Below are 18,895 nucleotides of genomic sequence, written 5' to 3' on the forward strand. Positions count from 1 at the left end.
ATAAAATAATACTATTGCTTTATTGAATTAATTAGTCAAAATCAATTTAATTTTTTTTAATAATTGAGTTATGAAGAATATAATACATTAGCACACATTTCCAAAATTTATTAAAAACTGATACACTTATATAAAGAGCCTCGTTCCATTTTGTAATTTTTAATGGATATAAAAAGCAGTGTGAATTTATAAATATTTTTTTAATACAATTGATAGACAATTACATTCCTTAACTATGCTCTGAAAAACTTATTTAATAATAAATCAATGTGCATATAATACCATTGGTTAAAAATATAACTCCTTAAATGGATTTTAGTATTTTAAAGAATTACATTTCTGTTAATTAAAAAATTAACAGTAAACTGTTTTTTTATTAATAATCTCGTATAGTATTTTTATTACAATTTTCAGATAATGTTTTTATTTATTATTTTTTAATTATTGTTCCAACACCAACTATAGCTGTCAATGTTCAAATAATAATGTGAAGATCTAATATATTGAGTTTAAAGATAATAATGTAATATACCTATTATAGTGTTCAAATAATAGAAGTCTAAAGAAATGAATAAAGTATTTAGATTCTCTATGATTTCCAAAGAAAGTGTTCGGTTTGTGCAGTTGTAAATCCAACTGTTATAATCAATAAAAGTTAACTTTAAACATTTATTCAATATGAAACGAATAATTTTTTAGGTGAGATTGTAGTTTTCATCTTATAAATATTTATTTCTAACTTTCGCTATAATTAAAAAAGAAAATAAGATATCAATTTAGAATTATGTTTTTATTAGTTATTTTATGTTTAGTAAAACAAGTTAAACAATAACTTATGAATAAATTATAAGTTATTTTCGTTAATTTTCTTACGGTAAGACCCACTTTTCTTTTTGTGTCTTTTTTCTTTAAAGGGCTGTCCTATCTTGTGGGCCTAAGGGCAGGCCCAAAGGGAGGATCAGACCTGATATGTCCCAATCCTAATCCTGTACTTTTCTCGTAAAATAGAACCCTTGTGCCTCCTTGAGCAGCCGTACTCTCTGTTAGGGTTTGCCTCCTCGCCGCTTCCACGTTCGCTCAAGCTGTTCTTATCCCACGTAAGTATTTCCGATCCATACTCTTTCCTTCTGTTGGGTTTTCGTATTCTCAGTTGGGGGTTCACCGTGATAACCCTTTTTGCAACTATTCCACCGTTCATTTCAGCTTCTAGGATCTGCTCTCTAAACTGTGGTGCTCGTAGTCTAAGAGTCGAGGTCTTTCCGCTAGCTCTTTCCAAGTAAGGGAAGCTAGACCTTATTGTATTTTTCGTGGGATCTGCCTATTTTACGAGCTTTTGAGGATTTAATGGTCTGTGTGAGAATACGAGTGTTTGAGAATGCATGTTTGAACTGTTTGGATGTGTGTGGCTGACTGTTGCACGAGAAAACAGTGGCGGGTGCTGGTTTTCTCGCCCAAGCGAGCTAGTCTCGCCTAGGCGAGATTATCAGAGGCTCGCCCAGGACCTTCTCACTCGAATTGTTGCCTAGGCGACTTGTGTTCTTTTTGAGCGAGACCTCGCAGAGTCACTTGGCCCCTTGTCGCGCCCTCGTCTAGGCGAGATGGGATCCGCCTGAGCGAGAGGGTCCCTCTCGCCTGAGCGAGCTCTGCTAGCTTGGGCGAGGCAGCGGGCAGGTTTTGTTGTTGTTGTTGTTGAGTGGTCCGCTGATGTGTGGTTTGTTATCTACTCCTAAATGTTTTACAAGAGGGGTTGTGTGATGATGGCATGATTAATATCTTACATTTGAAATGGAAATGGCATGTTAGTTGATTGGGTATGAATTGAAAAGCATGGGTTGTATGAACTGTTGATTTTGCATGATATTATTGTTATGAGAAATTCTTGGTTGGTGGGTGGAACATGTTTAAAGTATGGGTAGGGCATAATTTCATGACTCTTGTAATGAGAGATATTGGTGGCGCCTCATCGGTTTGACGTAATCCCACGGATCCTCTTAAGGGGAGTCCCTGGTGGTGCCTTGACAAAAGGACGTAATTCCACGGGGGGTCGTGGTGGTGCCTCAGGGCTAGGCCGTAATTCCACGAAGGCCGCGTGGTGGTGCCTCCTGTAAGGGTATAATTCCGTGAAGACCTCGCAGTGACGCCTCATTGCTAGGACCTAATTCCACTGCCACGTGGTGGTGCCTCAGTTAAGTATCCGAATAGTTTAATCTTAGGGTTTTATATGGATGGGTATTTCACATTGGGATGACTGCTATGTATGATTGAATATGAATGGTGTGTTGTGTGCCTGTATGATGACTTTTCGCTAGCTTACCCTTTTGCTTACTTGTGTGTTATGCGTGGTCTCTTCCTTTGCAATGATCATCAACCTTGTTGATGTGAGCAGATGTGAGAATCCCTGACAGTGGAGATGGTAATAGGAATGCTGCAGCTTGATGGATTGAACGGGTGTTGGGCCCCACATTACTGGAGGATTATATTATTTATGTTTTCTTGTCCGATCAAGACCTAGTAATTTTAATTTTGTTCTTTTCAGTATTTTGTTCTGGTTGGGTCATGTGGGGCCCTTTCCTTGTAATCCGGGTATAATGGACGTATTGTATACCTTTGTATCCAAAACTCTGTACTCTCTGAATATTCATGTATGTGATGAATGTTTTATTGATTGAGGTTGTTCAGTTTTTGGCACGTTACACTTACTCGAAGGTAATTTATAATTTATAAATTAAAGACAACGTTAAAAAAAGGAGCTGAGGGAAGTATATATTAAATACATTTTTTATCCTTTTATCCTTCTAAGTTATATATATATATATATATATATATATATATATATATATATATATATATACTTTTACATTTTTTTATTTGATAAATATTAATAATAAAATGAAGAAAATAAAAAATCACATCTCAAACTCATTTAATGACTCAAATATTATAGTACTCTTATCATTATATAATCACCTAAAGCTTACACGTGTAAAATAATTTAGGAATACATGAACCAAATCAAATATATGAAAAAAGTTCACAATTCTCAACTAAAATCAAATCTACCAATAGCATGGAAATGACATAATTTACTATAGGTGCACACTATTTAACTTAATTATCAATTGCCAAAATTAACTTATAATTGTTTTCATACAATTTAAATTAAATTAATGTAAATCAACAAAGATATAAAGATTAATTGATTTATCATATTGACTCTCAATTACAAATACAATTTGCATCATTAAGATCTCAAGTCTTAGCAATTCAAAAATATTATAGAATCTCGTAATCTTAATTCATTAATCAAAAACTCAAAACCCTAACAATCATTATTTACACAATGGATCAATGTAAAATCAAAACAAGCACCACTTTTAAAATCAATTAACGTATGATTACTTATTTTAGATGCTCATAACTCCTTGAAAGCATTATATATGGCACTATAAAAAAATTATTAAATAACAATTAATTTATATAAAAAAATAGTTAATTATTATATTGATTAAGTTAGATAAGTTTTTAACAAATTTAAAATTATTGATATTTAAAATAATTTTTATAATAAAGTTTTATAATTGGTTTGTGAATCATAAACTAAATTGACCTACAACATTAACTAATAAAATTTTAATTATTTAATAAAAAATAATAACTAATAATTAAAATATTAATAATTAATGTTAGAAACTAATTTAAATTTTGATTCTCAGGCGAATTATAATCTTTTATTAATAATAGAAATTATTTCATATTTCAATAATATTTAATTTATAAATTAATGTCTAATCTAGTTAGTACAATGACGAATTATTTTTTGTCTCTAAATTATTATTTAATAATTTTATTGTTGTGTAAGTTGTTTTGTCCTTCCTCCTAGAATTATAGAAGAAAAAAACTTAATCCCTATTGAATAAACTAAGGTAAGACTTTTGAAGACAAATCTCACTGCATTCCTACCTTCTTCTCTCTTTCTCTAACATTTTATTTTGTATAAAAGTATTTTTATTTTATTTTCTAATTCTAATGAAATAATTTAACTAAGCCAAATAAATATTTTTATATTTTTTAAGGAAATGACATTAAACTTTATGACAATTACAAATTATTAGATTATATTTGAACGATTGGTATTAAAGAAATGTATGAAAGTAGCCCTATTTAATATAGTCTTAATTATTTATTGTAAGTCGAATTTACAATTCATATTTTTCACAATAAAATGTTAACATTTCTGTGTGTGTGTGTGTGAAAATGAGAGAAAGAAGTTAGTATCTCATGAGAAATTTAATTATATGGTCATGCTTTCATTTATATGGCCTATGAGTATATGAGTTTTTACTCTCCCACTTTCATCTCTCACATTGTATGGTTGAAATCTGTTTATCACACTTTCATCCATAGACTAGAGACTAATATACAATCAATTTCATACATTACTTTTTATACACAATGAAATAGTAGAACCCTAATTAAAAAAATGTGTTAGACGAATCACATAGAGATGGAGTACCATGTTTTTGTGCTCAATTATTATATGACTAAATGCGCCAAGGAACCTTGTCTCTGTGTGTCTCATCCCAATTATACCAACAACTGTCCATTAATTTCCCTTCATCATGCAACCAAAGTCACAACATTGATCATTACTCTTGAACTAAAAAACCAAAAGAAATAAAGTGAGTTTTCTTTTTATCATACAATTAAAATAGGGTAAAGGAGGTAGAAGATTCCATATATATATATATATATATATATATATATATATAATTAAAATAGGGTAAAGAAGAGATGAGACCAAATTATAATATACAAGTGAGTGCAAACTTTATCTTACAAGTTATTTTTTTTAAGATTGAGTTAGACTTAAAGTTTATATTTGAACAATGTATTAGAGTCATGTAAGGAGTATATCTATCCTAATGAAATTTCTTGATTGTTTGATTCATATTGTTCCTCTCGGTATCATACTATTAACAAATATTAATCTCACATACGAAATATGTATCTTTTAGCACGAAAGAGATTTGTTAGTGTTTCTACTTATATCGTTTACAAATTAAGATATAAGACAATTTAAATACTCATTATTCTTTCCATCCTTTAAGACGTCTTTTAAGAATAAAATCGTGACAAAACACAAATAATACCTCGGATGAGAGGTGATTAACCCTAACAATACCATTAGGCGAACTTGGGATCGGAATAGTTAGTGATTTGTACATTATCTAAAGTTAAATTATACTATATATATGTGGATGTAAATTTTACCATATTAGTCAGAAACCGATTTTTTTTTTTTTTTAAGATTGAGTTAAATAATGTTTCCGTAAAAAAAGTATAAAATATTGAGAGAAGAAAATACACATGATATCCATCCACCAACATGCAGAATACTTCATTTTCTGTCATGGTTTTCTCTGATGACAGTGAATTAGAGACAAATTCTTAAAGCTATACTATAGAAGTGCAATAATTTTTGATATATAGTGTGAAAACGGAATAGAAAACCTTTTGGTTAGAAGATTTGGAACAGTGCTTTAACCCATGATATTGACAGAGTAGTGTGTTGTGTTGAGATAGTGCAGGAGTGGGGGCATGGTAAAGATAGTATAGTGCAGTGGTGGGGATGACTGCAACACCGCCACACTGAGCCAATAGACATTGGCGTGCACAGTGCAGTGCACACCACCAAATCAAAAGATGTGTGGATGAATGAATCAATATATGTTTGTGATTGATTCTACCACATGCCTCCAAATCCAACTCACATGCCTCACTCTTCCATACACTTTTCTACCCCACCACACCTTTTTCTCTCACGCCAAATTATTTATTAATTAATTCCAAACCAATTACTTAATCATCCTCAAAATGGTTTCTCACAACACCTAGCCATTGTACCTATAATGGGTGCTGCTACTGCTTTTGTTGCCCAGTTTCCAACACAGTTTTTCATAAGGACAAGTGTTACATTGCTAGGGTTTCGAATCAATCTCCCACTTCCCTCTTTGCAAACCAACCCCATCCACACAATGTGCTTTCTATATGTCAATCACAATTTACAATATTATTTATGTAAAATAGATGAAAAATACTTTGTTTGGACTAATTGATGAAAACTGAGTTAAAAGTAAAATATATTTGTTTATTATTTTTTATTTTTTATTTATTATAATAAGGATAAACATAAATATTAATAGAATATATATTTACTATGTGCTTTAGGAAAAAATATCTCAGAAATAAATTCATTGGAAAATGATATTTTTATCTGTTTATGCTATTGTGGTTTGCGTAAAGTAGAAATGGGGGAATGTATCTCATCATCTTTTGAAAGAAAAAGTATTTGATATATATTGCTACCTTTTTTTCGTATCATTATTTTTACTCCATTTGTTCATTTCTTTTCCTTAAGTTACATTGTTGTGTTCCAACTATGATTTGTTTTTCTCCTTAATCTCTTTCTCTTTTAGGAAAATATAAGTATTGGATTGCTATGATTTTTGGATCTAAAAGGATAAACGTGCTACTCCAAAAAGATTGAGATCTTTTCTTTTCTACCCCTTACCAAAAAAGTAATATTGAGATCGAGGAGTTGCCCGTGGTAGAAGAAGATGCTCATCGTAATCGGTGTAGATGATGCAAGTGGCCATTGTTTTTTATATATTATCCACAAATAAAATAAAAAAATAAAAAAAATAAATTATATTTGTTTGATTTGTGTCACTTCATGTCTCTTCAAACACTTGGAATCAACAACCACGTAACCATGTCCTTCTCATGTCCACCAAAAAAGGGCAAGTCCAAAACCTTATTTTCATAGGGCACTTCCCTATTGGGGAAAGTTTTTTATTTATCATGCCCTTTGTGGAATCCCACCTCGTATCATCATTCCAAATGGTACTATATCTAGCTACAGTTTCTAGTATAAGATATGGTCATTATTAGGTTCACATACCCCAAATATGACCTCAAAATTTGTTCACCGATCATGCATGCTGCTCAAGGCGTGAAACTGAAACACCCCTATCATCTTAGGGCACTATTACCTTAACTAATTAATCCATTTTACCAACAATCATTGGCTAAACTTCCTCAAATCACGAGGTCATAGATTGTATATGTTGATTCAACACCTGAACAATATATAGATAGCTAGCATAAGAAGAAAAAAAATAGTTAAAGAATTCCACACATTTTAAGATAAATATATATTATATATATTCACTATAGTTGATTTTTTTTTTTTCATTTTGAATTTATGTTACGTATACCTTTTTTCAGAGAAAGCTACAATCTTGTTAGATACATCTCGTGAAGATTTTGGAAATCAAGCAAGAGAACCAAAACCTCACAATTGTTTCAAACATGTCATCTCAATCTTTCTTGACATCTCACACCAGCAAACATTAGCAAAAGGAGATTGGTTTGTGATAACTTGATTAACTATGATTAAAAGACATAACGTTTCACTATGTCTGGAACATCCTTAATTATCTTGAAAACGAGGATAAGAGAAAGAAAGTCCGAGTGAAGATGGAAGAGAAAAGGGTTTAATTTTGATGCAGGCATGTGTAAAAGTGACATAAACAAAAATGTTACAACTGGGGCAATGTGTTAAAGGCATATAAGAGTAGCAGAAACACAGATGATGCACTTAGTGAACAGCGATAGGTTCGAAAATTGACGTCAATGATTTACTTTGCATCAATAATTAATGTGTTAACAAATGTAAAGCATAAAGCAAATATACTTTAAACTGCTTTAGCGCCGCATTAGATTTTTGCGTTTGTGAGTGTATTCAGACGTCGAACACTTATTGGCTGGTTTAGCTCGTGAACAGCAATTCCACTTTTTTTTTTTTTTTTAATTTTCTCCCTTAATTCCTTCTTTAATTAAAGGAAAAAAAGGAACCTGCCATTATACTTCCATGTGTTCATCTGCACAATATTATTCGTAATTAAAACCATGAATATTCCTACAAGATGGACAACAATAATGCTGCACTTGAATAGTTTTTGACATGATAATTCAGAGCAAGAACCTTTCTCATTGACTTTCTGTCGTTCATAAGAAAAGAATCGTTAGATATAACTCATCGTTTTTTGAATATATGCTTAATCATACACTCACATTAATTGCTGTAAATACTATATATATATATATATATATATATATATATGTCTGTATCTATATGTATATATATGTATATGTATATATGTATGTGTGATTGTATGATGTATATGTTTCTAGCAGCTTTTGTGACGTGTAGAATTCATGATTTAACTTTCAAAGATGGAGCAGTTAATCCTAGCTAACAATCTCATCAATGGGAAACACTCACAAGCACTTTTTCAAGGACTAATCCTGCAGTAACTAGCTAATTGTTATTTAAGAACTAAACAAGAAAATAAAGGTGTAATTAAAGGATTAATAATGATATCAGATGGTGAAGAAAAAGACAAATGATGGAGTAATTAATATTCGTTTGTTACAAAACCAATTCTTGAAGAGACCTGAGAAACATGATTAGAGGTAAATAGATTTAGAATGTGAAGATGCCTTTAAGCTAGGGCTTATAAGATAGTAGGTAGCAGCAAGGAATAAAATGAACTTGTGGTTGGGGTTGTTGCATATGGATGTAGAGATCATAAAGTTAGTTCCTTTTTTTCTCTTCTTTTCTAATTTCTTTTTCCATACATAAATTAAAATATTATAGATCAATGAGCAATGAAGATAAACCCACATTTATTCCGTGCATACGTGATGCAACATTTCCTCTTTCTGGCCCTATATATACCCTGCATCCCCGTTCAGGTCTTCACACAAGGGCAATTGATTTGTTCCATTAGAAAGTGAACTTGTTGTGTTGAATGTTAGAGAAAAAAGGGTGTTAATTATTACAGAAAAAACTGAATGTTTGTTCTCTCCCTTCGACCCTCATCCAATCCATTGTTGATTCTTATGCAGCAATGATATCAGATTTCAGTAAATGAATGCAGATTAGGGTAAAAGGGAGGTGACAGAAGAGAGTGAGCACACATGGTACTTTCTTGGATGATAAGGTTTCATGCTTGAAGCTATGTGTGCTTACTCTCTATCTGTCACCCCATCTTCATCTCTTTCTTTCAATCCTCTTGTTCTTCACTTTCTGTTAATATATATATGTATCTGATTTTTGTTTTCACTTTCCCTTCATATAAGTAACCCTAAGGCTCGTGTTGTCATATCATTCAGTATATTATGCTTTATGGGCATCTCATTCCATGTCTCAGGTATGTATTGCTGGTTTCCACATATGGATTTTTCTTGATTAGCATGCAGATTTGAAGTGCATCAGTTTCCTCAAGAAAAGTAATTTTATTTCTGTTTTCGCTTATAGAGAGCCTACTTTCACAGATACAATAAGTATCTGTAACTCTAATTAGTTGATGAATTTTGATCTTGTATGCTCTCAGTTAGCCTCAGTTTAAGAGGTTAATCACTGAAAACAGTTTTATATTTTCATCTGATGACAGTTTAGACACAAGATTCTATTTAAAACCCATCTTAATTTTCGTTTATTTTACTCATGAATTTACCAGATTAACTGCTAGGGTTTTGGGGATACTCAGTTAAGAAGAAAAATTGATCAGCAAAGGTATGGATTTTGTGACGGAAAAATGGGATTCTTTGTAGTAATGAACATGGTTTTACAGAAGTATAGATTTAACTGAAATTAAATCTTGATTTTGTTGGTTAGGTTTTATCTGGTATATATATGTATATGTACTCATCTCTCTTTTCTTTATTTTAAATTTTGGGATTGAACTCAGAAGGATTTTTGCAGTTGAATTGAAAGTTATGAACTACAATCTTTCAAAAAGGTAATTTTTTTTTTCTGGGATATGCACATAATCATGGATGGATAGTTTATGCATTTTTAACACGCACAGTACTCTATACTATTCATATCTCTTTGGTATTATCAGTCCTTCAGAGTATTATATGGGTTATGTCAGAATCTGATTTTTTTTTTTTTTTTGTAATGGTTGGAGTAATCAATTTAACTCCACGACCTTCATGGAAGTAGTGAATTTCCACATTTCTTTACTTTTACTTTAGTTAATCCTATGTCATCGAATTTAACTCTATGCGTTTCTGTGGTTAAATTAATTCAAGTATATTGATTGTCTCCCTATATATCAGATACTTTAGGGTTCTAAAACACAGTAATTTAATGAGTATGAATTTTCATTCCCTGACATTTGAGTTCTATGCCACTTTCAGGTTGTAAAAGGTCTTGTTGATGAAATGGAGTGCAAACAATTGAAATCTTCCAGAAAACAGCTTGGTGGGAAATTAAAACAACCATATGTATGTTCTATATATTTAGGGTTGATAAAAAAAGGAAGAAAAAAGAGTTATGGGGAAAAGGGAATGCCTAAATGATAAGTGTGTCTGCATATTTAATTTTTACCTGCACAATCATGTAATTGTAATTAATACTCTGATCAAATATACATGCACCACTGCATGCTAAAATTGTACAAACTATGCTAATTGTGTATAGGGTTAGCTTTTATATGTGTGTGTCTGTGTATTAAGGGTACGTGAAAGAGCAATAGTTTTAATTATTTTTTCTGCATTGATGTGTGTGTTTGTCTAGATACATTTCATTTCTCTGACAAAAGTAAATTATTATTAACATAATTCCAAGTTAAAACAGAAGTATATGTAATCTAGACTTATTACATGCATAAACAATAATTATAACATAAAATACAACATAATAAAAATGAAAGTAGTTAATCTTTATTAATGAGAGTGAGCTTCTGTATGTAATGAGAATTTCATCTAAAATAAACAATTTCCTGAGCAAGCACCATTAATCTTTGAGCTGCCATTGCTTCCTTTCTTTTTTTAAGCATGAATTCTGACCTGATAAGGCTATATATATGTACTTCTTTTTTGGTTAGTAGATTAATCAGATTATTAATAATAACTATCTTATACACAATGTTGAGCATATATATATATATATTGGAAGTAATCATGTAACTTTTTAATACTATCAATTCATTATAATATGACATTAATTAATGGCAGAATGTGGCCTTCAAATACTATAATTGATTTAGTTAAACACTTTATGATATGAAAATTAACAAATATTTAAAAGGACGACTAAAAAAATTTAAATACTTTTAGATCCGTATTTGCTCTTAAGAAGCACAGAGAAAACTGACATACTTATTTTCTTGAGGTCCATTAAGCTGTTGAAGATTAAATATACATTGCCTAATATTTAAACAAAGAAATTTTCAATAGAACAGTACTGCTCCCCTTATTGTAATGTAAAGGTAACCCTATGCAAAATATATAATATATATATGTATATATATATATATATATATATATATATATATATATATATATATATATATATATATATATATATATATATATATATATATATATATATCCAAAGAATATGTGTGCATGCAACCAGGAATAAGCTGTTCATTGAACATGAACATACTTTTTAGTCTTTTTATAACAAAAGAAATAATATATGCTTTAATTTAAATAAAAAGTGGATGTGCAAAGTGATGAATTCAATGGACAGTTGCTTGAGTGGTCCTTGTTTGCATTCTGAAAATTTAGCCGTACGAAACGAGGTAAGTTCATACAGAAAATGATTACACAAATTGCTAGAACTTTAGTAAATATAATATTTCATGGATGAACAATTGGTCATTTTTGCTCTGATTTATTCTTTCTGACAAATAAATTTGAATCCAAACAAGTTCTACCTGAATTTATCAAGCGCATTCTAAGTTACTCTTAAGCAATAATGTTTGCCAAAGACGTGATACTCTATTGAGGTAAAGATTTTTACTTGTTTACCAATGAAAAATCACTAAAGCTAGTTATCATAAAAATGAACAATCTCATTGTATATACATAATCTATAACTGAAGTAAAAAAATTAAAAACTTTTACAATGTTAGTACATTCACACTAAATTCAAAGTAGAATGTTTAGAGAAAAATCATTTGAGTTTATGTGTTACCATGTAGAATCAAGAAGCTCCAATTTAGAAGTTAGAACTGTATCATACTTGTTGTCGCCAATTTTTGCTAACGATTCCTCTTAAATGACTGAAAGATCTTTGACTAATCTGTAATTAACAATCATAATCACTCACAAAAAGTAATACTTTTGTATTTCCAAGAAAATGATGCAGGGTATACATAAACATCATGTGTCCATATGCCAATGCCTCCATGTGGGGAGCACAGCAACAAAAGTATATAAAATTAAGAAAAAGAAAACAGAATTCTCTTACAAAACCCCTCATCAAATAAAAAACTTGTACAATGAGCGCAAGTAATGAATCAACTAGGAAGTTACACTCTACTTCTTGTAATGAAGGAAGAATCAAGAAACCAATTTGCACTCAAGCTACAAATGCTAAACTCAATCAATATCACTCCATGCAGAAGAGCAAGATGTTCAATGCTGTACTAGGAAGATCATCTTTTAAACCATTGTCAATAAACCAGTTGTCTATAATGCTATGTGACAAATTACTTGAAGTTTCAGCAGGCCACTTGTCAACTAATCTAAACCCGAAATGTGCTGCAGCAGAAAGCAAGGTAGGTTCGTCTACTCGGCGAAAAATGTGGCAAAGAATAAGTGCAGGAACATTACCATCTTCATGGCTTCCACCAGTGGCAATGAGTTCTTTGGCAGTTGCAAACAAAGGCAATATGGCTTCAGGAATGTATGTCACATCTGTGCCAATGATGACATCAAATCCTCTATTGCTCACTACTTCCTTTATGCTTTCTATGTGGTCTTTGTTTCCCCACTCCAATCTTTTTGTGGTTAGTTTAGTCAGCAACGATGGTTCAATGTTGGATGCAACATTTTTGGCCAGGAGATCAAGTGCAAAACCATCACCATCGGTTGCAACCACTAGATCAGCATCTCTTGCAGCAATCATTGAGCAGATACCTCCGCTGCCACACCCCAACTCCAAGATCCTCTTTCCTGCAACAATGCTGGGATTTTCTGCAAGGACAGAAGCCATCAACCGCGCCGATTCCCACAGCATCAAACCCGTTGACTTGCAGGTATGTTGGTACTCTTTTGAAAGTAAACTAATCTTGAAATTCCAGCCTCTAAGGTTGATCTCAATGATCTACAGGAAAAACTCAGGTGATGAAAAGTGGACACACTAATATGTTGAAGAGATAAAAAAATCTAAATAAAAACATCAGTATAAAAAAATAAGCCAAAGAAAGCTATCGTTTATGACATATATGCAACTAATAAATAAAAATTGAGAATAATACTGAAGGAAATTTCGAAAAAGAAGTCATTCAAAAGTTGCTAAAAGGAGAAAGGAAAAGGCCTTGATATGCAAATTGTGTACATCTGAAAGAACTAACCTCAGATGGGATACGTTCAGATACTAAGAAAAATGATTCCATGAAATCTGATTAATTTTTGTTAGAACTAAAGGATGAGTAATGATTGAGCAACAGTGAGAACTTTACCTCGTACTCACTGGAAGGTAAGAATCCGAACATGTCCATTGCCACACCCTCAGACAAATCAACTGCAGAGTCATTTAAACCACCATTCAAATTATTTTGCTTGATTTCCTTGTCGACATTATCACTATCAAGATTATTGGCCTCAGCTTCTTGGCTTGAAGACAAGTTGGAACTATCTGATACACGAAATACAGCTTGGACCCATCGACTAAAACCAAAAAACAAAAAGGGAAAACAGAAGTACAGTCAATGTGTTTGAATGTGAAGGAAAACAAATGGAACCTCATCTTTAAAAGTATCATATATGATAGAAAGCATTAGAAGTTCAAGAAAGCATCCTACATGATAGGCTACCTAATGTAAAAACACAACTCTTAGAACACAATTAATACCATATAAAAATGACCAAAATGAACTTGTGATAAAATATATTACCGATTCATTATCAACTCCCTTGAGCGGTTCTCAACTTGTTTGCAGTATACATGGAGTTTGTCAACATCAAAACCATTTTCTTTGAATAAATTTGTCAAGAACTCATTTGAAAAATAGTAAGCGCGCTGGACAGGAAACAAAGGGAATACTACTTTAGAAATGAAGAAAATCACCAAGTTACAAGTTAAGATGGATCAAGCTGAAAACTTACGGTGCCGTCACCTCTAACATAAAAATTATCACTGATCTTTTGATCCTTGGTAGAGAACCTTTCCTGTAGAGCACAAAAATAGATACAGAAACTGTCAAATACTTAAATAAAAAGAAATTCATCAACCAAAATTTGATAGTCAACAGTTTTCCTTTCCAACACCAGAAATGCTAAAATTGAAATGGTAATTAATTAGTTAGATGATTCACCATATTTTAGTTAAGGAATAATGGTCTAAGAGTTTCACATTAAATGAGGAAGATGTAGTATTATAGTATAGAATTGCCCCACCTCGGTATAAACATAGCTAAAACCAAAAACTAAAGAGCTTAATATTTAAATCATTTTAATATTGAAAGTTAAAACAATAAGAACTATATTGGATTTTGATTTTCAGATCAGTATCTCTAGTATCACTATAAGTACTTTACGTAAAAATTTAGTAAAAATGGATACGTTGTGGCTTTTCTGGAATGATCTGAATATTCATGATTCTTTTTTCCCTCCGGTTGTTCTAATTTATCAATAAATTTGTGAGACCATTTCGTTGATTCCAATACAGTTAGTCCTATTTTTATTTACTGTTTTTTATAAATAATTATCAGAAGAAAATAAATTAGATAATAATTGCGCGCTTTTCAATTTTCTGTGAGTTAAAAAAGTAAAGTGCAATAATAAATCCACCTGAGCAAGGTCCCCAGTAGCATAGTCTCGGAACAACACATATCCATCTGGCTGCAATTGGAGAAAAGGTATGACTTTCATCACATGCAGACGAGTTATCTCCAGCAAGAACTCTGGAATATATAATGAATTCTTTCATACCTTGATAACTTTTCTAACATTTTGTAAAACTAGAGGCATCTTCTCTGGAGACACTGCAGACAACATAAATATCTGCTTACCATGTCAGCTACATAAACAACTACTAATTGCCAATAATAAGAATACAAAAACTATCTGAAATAAGGCCAGAAAATGAAAGCTTGCAACAAACAAAGCAAATTTGATCACATAATCAGTCCAATCTATGTTCAGTTAAAGATTTAAACTGCCAATCAGAATTTCAGATACCATTGTAACAATATCAACTGAAGATGGAAGAATCTCTTTGCACAGATCATCAGCTGTCAAATCAGAGACAAAAGCACTAACATGGGATTCCTTGTAGTCTTCGTGTGTCTGCAAAAAAAGAAAGCAAGATTGTTCTCACTAGATGTATCTAATAAAAAAGTATTACAATTCATATTTTTATAACAGAATAGATAAGCAATACAAACTCGTCTTTTAAAACAAAATAAAGTGTGCCCTTTTACCAAAGAAAGAATTAACAACTACTAAGGCTTAAAGTTAGCTGATTTGTAGAAGAAGACCACCACGTGGAACATTCTAAAGAGACAAAAGTTGCAAAATTCCACCAACATCCTAATGAATAACCTGTGTAAAAGATGAAGTTTATTTCCACAATGTATACCAATAATGTGGCATTAAACCGCAGATTAGGATGATTCCTCGATGTCTGTCTATTTGGCAAAACGTGATTCACATTAAGTTAATTACAAAAACTTGTGTGAATATACATTTCTCTGCATAATGAACCTGACCAGAAAGATCCACATTAACAGATCTGTTAAGGAATTCGAAAAGGGTAAAAATAGCAGGGAGATCTCCATTATTGGACCACAAGTAAATCATACAAGTAAACTTGATATCATATATAACCCAAAACCTTAAGGCATTACGTTATATCCCTCAAATTGTAATTTTTACAGCATATGAGACTTCTTACTGACACTTGCACAGACTGAATAAAGATGCACACAAGATAAAGACTGAATAAGGAAGCACGCAGCCAAGTCAAGTCACATACAAACACATATAGAAATAGATGATGATTGGACACAGATTTCAAAAAGGAGGTTTCTAACCTGAACCAACTCAACAGCTCGCGGTGAGAAATCACATGCATACACAAAAGCATCCGGATATGATGCTATCACCGGAAAGATAGTATTTCCAGCACCACAGCCAACCTGTTTAGCACACACCATGACTTGTTAAGAAACTTACTAGGCCAAGGACCTCATGGAGAGGATCGTGAACAGAAAATGAACTGTGTCAATAAATAACCAGTACAAATTTCGCAAGTGACAAGTAGAAGTGTAGAAAACAAATGCAGGAAGGTTCTATCTGCTATGGTTCACGCAAAAAACTTTATAACAATCACATTAATCCAATTATAACATTGTGGCATGCGTGTATGCTCAACATTATAATTCCTGAGTAATTTAAACAATTATAAAGGATAAACTAATAAAACACAGAAGCATAAACAGTATGATCAGGAATATATACCTCCAAAATCACTTTCTTTCCTCCTCCCTGAAAATTAAAAATCCCTTAAGCCATTACAACACCATCCAAAACACATAAATAAACAAAGATGGTATTTCCTTTCACTCACAGAAAAGTACTCGCCCCATTCCTTATCCAAGTAGTGCCGGTCTTTGAAAAACTGAAAAAAGGTATTATTACCAAAGTCAATTACACAACAAATTCCATGGGAATTAAACAATTAGAGTAAAGTTATCCAGTTACATCAAAAGACATCACCAACAAGAGGAAACCAGGTATACTGGATAATACACAAGTGAGCAACAAAATTTGAATTAACAGAGAACACAAACACAAGTACTGAGAAAGACTAACCCTGTCCTTGTGGCGCTTGTAGAAAACATCCCAATACCTCTTGGCCTCTCTTTCATACTTTTCTGCAAAGAAAAAACAAAAAAATTAAACTTTTTTTTCATTTCAATGGAGGAATTTCAAATGGATAGGGAATTACCTCTCCAGAAAGGTGAGACCCCAGAATTTGTATTGGGATAAATTTGCAACCTTTGGGTTTGGGGTGGAGATTTTTGCTCCCCTGAAGCCATTGCAATGCCTACTTTGTGAGGTTTGCTTATACACAAAGAAGCGTTAGAAGAACAAGTGAGATCAAACATCTGTTTCAATGAAACTGGATTTGTGCAAACACTTCAAAACCTACCTATTTGGGTTTCTTCCGGCATTTGGTAGCGGAAAATACACTTTCAGGCTTCGGGGTTTATACATTCATTAGTTAATCAATTCTTTTATTATTGAATCTAAAATATAAGAAAACAATTCGTTCTGGAAAAGATCCAAATATCCCCACTTACATTTTTGACAGCTGTCTTATTTTTAGGTTTTTGGGTAATCTGCCCATTCTCATTTCCGTTTTTGACGAATGTATCCCTGTGATTAAGCTTCGATTTCATTCGATTGTGTGGCCAAAGAAGTCATTTTCGTTTTCCCGCCTTAGATGGAGGAGTACTGCATGATTTGATTGATTTGCATGGATTAATTAATGAGCTCAGTTGCTTTGCGATCAAAGTTCATTGTTGTGTATTTTAAAAATTGTTGCAGCTGCGTTCTTTCCTTCTTCCTCAGTTTCTTCTTCCTCAGTTTTTACTCTCCGTTCTGCAATATCTTAACCCATCTTCTTAAGGTCTTCCATTTATTTGGTTTTTGTGGTTGAGTCTTTATTTTTTTTGTTTTCTGAGTTCGTTGTGGGTTTGTGTTATTTTTGGTTATCCATTTTTTTCTGTTTAATATTTGTGTTCTTTTTTCAGTTCTTCAGTTTTGGATATTGGGATTATTTATATTTGTTGTCTTTTTAGTTGGTTCAGTTTTGATTTTGTAGTTTCCTTCGTTTTTTTTTGTTGTTTCAGTTTTGTATGGTTTACCAGGTATGTATTCTGTGTATTTGAGTTTCATGAGTTATGGTTTCTGTTTGTTCTTTCCGTTTAAGAGTTGCTGTTATTTTTTTGTCAGATTCTGTAGTTGGTATTATTACGTTCTTTGTATTTTAACTTGGTGTAGGTTGTGTTTGTATCTTCTGATGGCGAGAAAACTTGATCTCATCAAAGATATTGATGACAAGAAAGAAACATTGAAACTTGTTGTTAGAGTGAAAGACTTGTGGTTTGTTCAAAACCGGGATAATAGTCGTCATATGGAGTTGATTCTTTTGGATCAGAAGGTAATGCAATTGTGATGTTGTTTTATGTGTTGTTGTTTTATGTGTTGCTATTTTTATGCTTTTTTTTCCAGGGTGATATGATTCCTGCCATGGTAAAAAAGGAGGATTTATGTTTGTGGGAAGAAAAAGTGGTAGAGGGTCAAACCTATATAATGCATAACTTTAAGATATTGAAAAATCAAGGACAATTTCGGGTATGTGAACATCCTTACAAATTGTTGTTCATTGGGGCAACAACTATAAAACAACAACCAATTTCGAGTATTCCACCGAACGTTTACAACTTCAAAAGTATTGAAGATATAGTGGATGGAAATTACTCTGCTGATCTGGTGTATGGTATGTACATATGATGTTGTTCTTTGGAATTTAGTATATGAAGATTATGAGTTGAATGGGTTGTTATTCTTTGTTTTAGATATTATTGGAGTGGTTGATAATGTGAGGTGTAATCCTCAGTCGAAGAATGTGGTCTTTCATATAAGGGATATGAGGTTAGTTATTATTTACTATGTTTTTTAATATTGTTGTATTCTCATTTAACGGTTGATATTGTCGCATTTTTTACAGTTCTGCAGTCATTGGTTGTACGTTGTGGAATTCATATTACTTCAAGTTTATGAGTAATTGGAGGGG

General features: G+C 32.0%; 1 protein-coding gene and 2 long non-coding RNA genes across 4 annotated transcripts; 2 read left to right on the forward strand and 1 right to left on the reverse strand.

Moving 5' to 3' along the window:
- The first annotated feature begins 998 nt into the window (after positions 1-998).
- Positions 999-2,653, forward strand: LOC114193131. Its single transcript, XR_003606226.1, has 3 exons — positions 999-1,097; positions 1,204-1,276; positions 2,387-2,653. It is a non-coding gene; the product is annotated as an uncharacterized LOC114193131 (long non-coding RNA).
- A 6,154-nt stretch (positions 2,654-8,807) lies between these two features.
- LOC114195371 lies at positions 8,808-10,696 on the forward strand. Its single transcript, XR_003606475.1, has 2 exons — positions 8,808-9,869; positions 10,273-10,696. It is a non-coding gene; the product is annotated as an uncharacterized LOC114195371 (long non-coding RNA).
- Positions 10,697-12,182: 1,486 nt separating this feature from the next.
- On the reverse strand, positions 12,183-17,347 carry LOC114195343. 2 transcript variants are annotated; one of them, XM_028085770.1, is made up of 13 exons: positions 17,246-17,347; positions 17,042-17,157; positions 16,906-16,967; positions 16,661-16,711; positions 16,552-16,578; positions 16,125-16,229; positions 15,271-15,378; positions 15,022-15,093; positions 14,881-14,931; positions 14,197-14,259; positions 13,986-14,110; positions 13,551-13,758; positions 12,183-13,192 (listed from the first exon to the last, which is right to left on the reverse strand). In XM_028085770.1, exons 1-13 carry the CDS (start codon positions 17,308-17,310, stop codon positions 12,476-12,478), a joined length of 1,770 nt encoding a protein of 589 aa, XP_027941571.1. In that variant the 5' UTR covers positions 17,311-17,347; the 3' UTR covers positions 12,183-12,475. The 2 variants fall into 2 exon arrangements, with proteins under 2 accessions (XP_027941571.1, XP_027941572.1); XM_028085771.1 differs by having other exon boundaries at positions 17,042-17,140; positions 17,246-17,331.
- Positions 17,348-18,895: the final 1,548 nt, after the last annotated feature.

The sequence above is a fragment of the Vigna unguiculata genome, chromosome 8 (assembly GCF_004118075.2).
Source record: "Vigna unguiculata cultivar IT97K-499-35 chromosome 8, ASM411807v1, whole genome shotgun sequence".
Lineage (NCBI taxonomy): Eukaryota > Viridiplantae > Streptophyta > Magnoliopsida > Fabales > Fabaceae > Vigna > Vigna unguiculata.